The sequence below is a fragment of the Aplysia californica genome, unplaced genomic scaffold, assembly GCF_000002075.1.
Source record: "Aplysia californica isolate F4 #8 unplaced genomic scaffold, AplCal3.0 scaffold00040, whole genome shotgun sequence".
Taxonomy (NCBI): domain Eukaryota; kingdom Metazoa; phylum Mollusca; class Gastropoda; order Aplysiida; family Aplysiidae; genus Aplysia; species Aplysia californica.
The window spans coordinates 35,331-43,006 of NW_004797310.1; the positions used below are offsets into that span (position 1 = coordinate 35,331).

Sequence of the window (7,676 nt, forward strand, 5' to 3'; positions counted from 1 at the left end):
AGACACCTGCAAAAACAGCTTTATCTAAGCTTGGAGTAGATGTTAGCATCTGGGAAGAAATAGCTGAGGACTGGAAAACATGGAGGAAAATGATAAAGGAAATAACTACAATGCTAGAGAACAGCCTCAGAAACAACCAGGCTGAGAAGCGCCAACGACGAAAGGAAAACAGCGGAAATACAAAGCTTCGATCTACGTCACTGACATGCAAGCACTGCCACAGAATCTGCGCTTCAAACACAGGAAGAATTAGCCATGAAAGAAGCTGTATGAAGACAACCTTGAGACCATCTTAAGTTAAATTGACCGTCTGCATAGAGGAAAAGAGCCACATATATACTATTAGCAATAATGTGAGTCTTCATAGTGAAATCTGGCGCTCGTCAAAATAAAGAAATCAAAGAAATCTGCATTTTTTCACCCGTTTCACAATTTTTATTGCCTTTTTGGGTTTTTTGTTGCTCCAAACCTTTTAGGTCCACTTGAAAACACATTTATAGGTGAAGTTTACTGGAAAAACGTTGATTAAAGGCACAGAAAAGGTAAATCTGCGGTTTTCAAGAGCTCTCAAGATTTGGAAGTCAGGAAACTGTTGCGGCCATTCTCTGGCTAATTCTACCTCTGAAACGTGCCGACCCCACTTCCTTCAATCGCAAATATATAGACTCCTGTTTAGGATACTCGTCCATATTTTAAAAAAATTTAAAGCAAGGCAAATGAACAAACTTTAAGATGATAGCAATGACTCCACCTGCCCAAAAATTGACGGATTCCAGTGCATCGTGACACATAATATTGTTAAGCTAGATACATACTCAGTATTCTGATTGTAACTCAATGATATTCTAATGTTAAGCTAGATACATACTCAGTATTCTGATTGTAACTCAATGGTATTCTAATGTTAAGCTAGATACATACTCAGTATTCTGATTGTAACTCAATGATATTCTAATGTTAAGCTAGATACATACTCAGTATTCTGATTGTAACTCAATGGTATTCTAATGTTAAGCTAGATACATACTCAGTATTCTGATTGTAACTCAATGGTATTCTAATGCATACTCTAAGGTCAAATGAATACTTAAAACCAGATGATTAAGATTTAAGAAGTTTGGTGGTTAATGGTAAGAATGACTCTGTGTATCTTTCTTTGTTACAGATCTGAAGCCTTGGTCTATTACTTCAGACTGATATTTGTATTTGAGGGAGCAAGGGGTGTTTATTGTCCAAAAAGATGGAATCAAATTTTCTAGTGCAAGCTATAATGTATAATTCATCGAAGTAGGGGAATGTAGATGTTGAAATTTTGCATGCTTTCCGTATTATCGATTTCATTTTTCTTTATCTTGTACTCTTGTGTTCCCAGAGCAAGCTGCTACACAGAAATTGATCATACGCTCTGTGGTTGAAAGATAGAATATGGATATTTATGATTAATCAACTTTATAATACAAGATAATAGTCTTTTGTAAACATTTTATAAGCAGAAGAGAAGTGTGGACTTGCCAGTCGAGTTTGTTGTCTATTGTAACACCCAAATAATTATAGTCGGACACTTGCTCGATGTTTTCATTTTTAATTTTGAGTTGCTGCAGGGACAACTTCTTTTTTTCTAAAATCAACGACAAGCTCTTTGTTTTTCAAATTTAAAATCAGCTTATTATGAAGAAACGTTGAGTACTAAATTCCGGTAAGCAGTTTCGTTTTGGTCAGCCTGTATGGGAACATATTAGTTGAATTATCAGTTAGAAGTTCAAATGAAAGTAAACCAATAGTTTTTACCTTCCTAATGACGGGTTGTTCAGCCACTTGTTTTCATTCTTTTGGCCGCAGTACGACTTGAAGACACACAGCACTGCAGCATCTTAGTCGTAGGGCCTATTGACTTATTCTATATGTTATTTATGGCCGGTTGTCAGTCAGTGTCGGAATATCAAGCGGTCCAGGACATATTTTAGGCTGAAATGCTCTACATGATTTAACAGACAGCAGTAGTATCGACGAAAGGAAAATAACAAAGTGGAGCTTCAAAAAGTATCAAGCGTAATGGAAATATCTGACTGAGACTGTTTTTTTTTTCTCTGTGGGCATTTCAATGTTGTGGTGTGCCCTTGAACCTATAGCGAAGGCCTCCATGTTGTCCCAACTGTTGAAATCTACGTGATAAAAACTATAACTTTAAGGTCAGCAATATCTTTCTCAGACGTGCACCACACTGCACGCCATAAGATGGTTTTGAACCTATTACTCCTCCAATTCAAGCCCTACCCCCTAGATCTATTCCAAGCTGCAAATTCCTCCATCTGCAACCTTTAACACCCCCCCCCTCCCCACCTCCAAAATGCAAACAACGAAATATTTAAGCAGAAATGGAACCACAATATATTCTGAGTCCAAATAGAACAATGAACCAAGAAAGCTGATGGTGCAAGGTATTTTCTCAAATTATTTTTGAGGTTTCTTGTATTCCTTTCTCCATAAGCCATGATGTCATTTGCATGCTACAGTAATTTCCTGTTGATATGTTACTTTTAGTTTATTTTCTAGTACATGGTTAGATCTAGATTATATAAAGTTGTTTTAAAAAAAAAAAAAGAATCCCCCAAACTCGTGTTTTCATTTAGTTATAACATGGGAATTGTTTTTTAAAATACATGCTTGTACTATTGGGTCACAATTTGGGTCACCATCTATCCTGCACCTGAGTGACACCTTTAATATTGTTGTTCTGTTTTACTTTTCTTCTTTGATCAAACACAGCAAAAAAAATTTTTCTTTGATCCAGTACCAGGACGATACAGGATCATTCTCATTTCCAAATTGTTTCCAGCATTGTTAACAGAAATTTGAGTGTGTATTATTAACTGACATTTCAGGTAACAACAACAATGACCAGACGTTGACTTGTCGTTCTGAGTCTTCTCTGGGTCAAGCAGGTCCCTCTGTCTCCAAGACCGTCAAGTTTGCCTGTGAGTGTTCTCAGTTCTTGTGGACTTTGAGATGTTCGATTTGTCTGTCGTTTCTTATCTTGCTATTGGTTGTCTACAGTGCATTATGAGAACATATCTACACATTTTTTCTGAATCTGTCTTCTCACTAATATACAAAAACCCCCAACAAATTCAGGAAATCAACATGAAGCTGGGGTCATATTTGATCCATCTTCAACATTTACAGTGTTGTGTGGTATTCTGTAAAACATGAATGCACAAAAACAAGCTGCCACAGGAAGACAATCCAATAATACAGCTGTACTAATATATGAATATTCTTAAGTGCATTATAAAACAGGAAAAATTACCAAACGTGATCTAAAAAGAGTATGGGAGTATTTTATCTTTATCATGAAATACTTTTATACAGCAAATATTTCCTCCACGATTCAAGTAACTAAATAAAAATGGGACAATGGATGTTAATATTTAGATTTTAAATTTTTTTTTAAATTTTCCATTCTTACAGATGGACCAAGTAGCGCTACCTTGACCTTCTCACGCACAAACCCGTCCAGTTTGTGCCAAGGCCCCAGTCTCAGTGTTGTGTCCACTTGTACTGTTGACCCCAGTACAGTAAACCCTCAGCCAGACTACAAAATCTCCGTGAACGGTGCACAAGTAGGCACATCTGTACAGCAGACTCTACAGTTACAGGGCGGAGCTCACAACGTCAGATGTCTTGTCGAGAACTCGTTATTTCCCGCTGATCTCTTCACTGAGGTCACTCAGACGTTTATTGTCTTAGGTTTGGTTTTTTAAATTTTCCTGTAGTCCTACACTTTGTTGTCTGTCGTGAACTTGCTTATCACGGGGAAGTCGCAGGTCTGAGATCGTCAAAAAAAAAGTATCTGTATTTGTTGTTTACTCACACAATTGTTTATTTCGTAATGCACACAACACGAGCACAGCAGTTTTTCTTCTAATCCCTCAGTTCTTGTAGATAGCTTTGTTTCGTTTAATCACTCTGTTTTTGTAGATAATTTTGCTTCTTTTTAGCACTCAGTTTTTGTACATGTATATTTTCCGAATCTCCCAGTCCCTCCGCCGGATCCTCCTGAGATCACTGTGAGTCAGCCGTCGGTCCTCAGTACTGGAGAAATCCTGGTGAAAGAAAACGTCACAACCAGAGTGCAGTGTGTGGTCCGAGGGGGATATCCTGCTACAAGTGACGTACGACTGAGCTGTCCTAGTTCTCAGGCCGGTAGCTCTGGTGTGAGTTCTGTGGTCGTAACTAGGTCACAAGAGACACAATGTTCGTGTACAGCCACTCACGTCAGTGGATGCTACAATGAACGGAGTGACGTCACCATCAAAGCTGCTTGTGAGTCCTGCATGTTTTCTGATCATCTAAACACTTTACAAACGCCATTTACTTATTATCCATTATGAACAAGAAGTTTTATCGTAAACACGATTAGTGGCACAAATCATTTACGATTTCTGTCTTTCTTTTTTGCATGAGATAGATTTCTCTAGAATTTTCCAACTGCAGTTTGTTTTGAATCGATATTTCTAGTAATTATGTTTCCATATGATTTGTGTATATATATATATATATATCTATATATATATATATATATATATATATATATATATATATATATATATATATATATATCTATGTATATATAATGTTGTGAATAAACCATTGAACCTGGTCAAGACGACCTCCCATTGTCGAGGAGAAAGGTTGTCATTTTAGGTGGACAGTGTCATGAATGATGAAATAGAAAAAAAAGCAACGTGGGGGGGGGGGGGGAGTGAAAGTGGTCATTTGTCTAAGTGATTATCTTGTACAGTTAGTAATTAGACCAGGTTCGACTGTTTAATAGCGTACTTCAGTTGAGAAAGATGATTACTTCTGTACATTTGAGGTGTACCAAATGTACTTGTCAGAGAGGTAGAAGGTTGCGTTGACGGACGGGAAAATATTTCTTTCTATTATATCTTTTTTTTTACTCTCTTGTCTTTTCAACAATAAGTAATGTCTGGGAAAAATAGTCTCATTTTTTTCTTTCCCTATTTGTTTGTACTATTTGCCTCTCACTTCTGTTAAGTACAACTTACGTTTGTAAGTGTTTCATTCCATAATTGCTCTGTTCTGTGGTCATCTCTGTACCCAGACGGACCTGAAGGTGTCACGTTGGAGAGAAAGAACGTGAGACCAGAGGAGTCCGGAACGTATAACCTGTGTCCGTCAGCTACGCCAGATATAACAATGGAATGTTCTGTAGGAGTTGTCTACCCACGAGCAAGTTTTACCTTCACAGTGACGCCAACAGGAACACAAACTGCTGATGCATGTACAGGAAACGACGACAAGTGTTCCCACAACTTTGTGCCTTCAGGGGGAGGTAATCACGAGTTCCGGTGTGACGCAGTGAACAGCGCTTTTGGAGATATGAGGGGAGACAGTCCCTCTGTACAGGTCTACGTGCGAGGTGAGGAGGATTTTAAAAAAACAACCTCAAAAATAAATATTGTCCTTAGCAGAAATGTTATACACAGCTAAATGATCCTATTTTTAGCTTCATTATAACCCGTAGTTTCACTGGCACCAACAACACTTTTACCTATCGTAAGCAATAAATACCTCAAACTCACACATGGAAGCTTTTGCTAACTATGAATTGAAATGTTAATGATTTACTTCCCTCAAATCACAACAAAATGCCGACAATGGTATCCCCAAATGTCAGTTCACTCATTTCAACAAAGCCAAACAGAAGAACAAAAATAAACAAAAAGCGAATTTTGTTTGTGCCAGTAGTAGAAAAAAAAACCTGTGACTTGTCCAAAAACAAATTTCCGGAAATTGACCGTTATGTACTTTCATAGAGTTGATTGTTTTTCCTTACTTGACAGATTCTTGTCTCTGTGAAGTGAACTAACGAAAGACTTGTTAAATGTGGTTATGGCTCATTTTACAGTCTCTACCCTTTCTTTCCAGCAAGGTGAAAAGTAGAACATATGTATTCTCTTACGTAAGATTCTATTTAACGGTTCGTCGTGTATTTAGGAGGCGCGCTTTATCAACGTCTGTATGGCTAGCCGTTTCTTTTGGGTAAAAAATGGCTGCTATCGTCTCCTCAGAACCTCCCAAGACGGCCCCTACACTGGTCATCAACGGTCAAACCTTCACCGATGTCAGTATTGGTAACACCATTGTTCTTGAGGCCGGCACAGAGCACAGTGTGGAGTGTCACGTCGATGGGGGATTCCCGGGCATCTCTGCCTCAGACATATCTCTACAGTGTGGGGGTCGGGACGTGACTGATGGAAAGTTTGTCCCCGCCTTGCTGTCTGTTTGTCTCAACGAGACCAGCTGTAGTTGTCGGGCAGAACATCCCAGTGGGTGCTACGACTTGGTAACAGAAGTCATCGTCTTTCTCCCAGGTGTGTGTGTGTGTGTGTGTGTGTGTGTGTGTGTGTGTGTGTGTGTGTGTGTATGAATATGTGTTTGCTGGTCAGTTACTACATATATAAACTTTGAACACTGTGTATCTGTGACTGATACGATGCCTGGCATAATTATAGGCTGTGTACACTGTGTACCTGTGGTGAGTGAGAAAAGCTTAAGGGTAAGCCTGCCAGTGTGTGGTCAGTACAGAATAAACCGATCCCACCGCGCCACGTAGTCTTGTGATTGTTTTTCTCTACAATGATCGTCCCTGTATTATCTTTCTTGTTACGAAGAGTACAACTATTTCTCTATTTCATCTCCTGCTTGTGTACCAAGACAGAGGCACACACGGCGAGAAGCTGGAACAACAAAGCGACGACCAGGAGATCATAGCAGTAGTAGTTGGGACAGCCGTGGCAGCGTTTGTCCTGGGCTGCATTACTTCACTGGCGGTGTACTGTTTGTTGTCAAGGAAAGGTAAGGAATTTGTCAGTAAGAGGAACATGCGAAGTTTTATTTTCAAAGTCATCTCTTTTCTGTATCCCAGGCCCTGAAACGTTAAAAATATAGTTCAGGGTTTCTGTAGTGGAATAGGACATCTTAGTCTCCATACAAATACAAACTGATTTATTTTATACAATGCTGTCTTAGCAGGGTTTGAGTCCCAAATGTACATGATTGTCACTGTGGATGTTTTTGTGTAAATGTGCTGCCTGTCAAAATGGAATGTGGTTTGTTGATTTACTTCACTACCCTCAATGTATTGTTCTGTTGTTGTTTTTTTTAAAGATTGGACATTTTTCAGAAGATTTTGTTTTCCTTGGGCGGATTTTAATGCGACCAGAAAATGAAGGAAGACGTGGGGACGTTTAGAGAAAAAGAAACAACAGAGTCCTCAGGTAAAAGTTTTGTTGAGGGAGTTGTAGACACGTTTACCTTTCTCTGAAATGGCTCAGTAATTGTTTTTCCTCAATGTCAGATAGAAAAGAAAAGAAGCAAAGCTTTCTGTCTTTGCTCACTGACGTCTAGTTATGCTCCAAACAGCCACTTGTTTCTTTCTCATCACAGGATGGCTGCCCAAGAATTTTGAACGCTCCAAGTAAGTTTGTAGTAATATAATAAAATAAGAGTAATAATAATAATAATAATAATAATAATAATAATAATAATAATAATAATAATAATAATAATAATAATAATAATAATAATAATTAATAATAATAACATAACATGTCCATATATAAAAATGAAAACGAGTTCAACCACATGAG

General features: G+C 38.2%; 1 protein-coding gene across 1 annotated transcript in view; it reads left to right on the forward strand.

Moving 5' to 3' along the window:
- LOC106014246 overlaps nt 1-7,508 on the forward strand; it is an 11,878-nt gene extending 4,370 nt beyond the window's left edge. Inside the window, exons 4-7 of the mRNA XM_013091538.2 lie at nt 5,126-5,443; nt 6,096-6,398; nt 6,742-6,882; nt 7,474-7,508. Coding sequence (XP_012946992.2) covers nt 5,126-5,443; nt 6,096-6,398; nt 6,742-6,882; nt 7,474-7,508 — 797 coding nt within the window. The remainder of the gene's footprint in view (nt 1-5,125; nt 5,444-6,095; nt 6,399-6,741; nt 6,883-7,473) is intronic.
- Nucleotides 7,509-7,676: the final 168 nt, after the last annotated feature.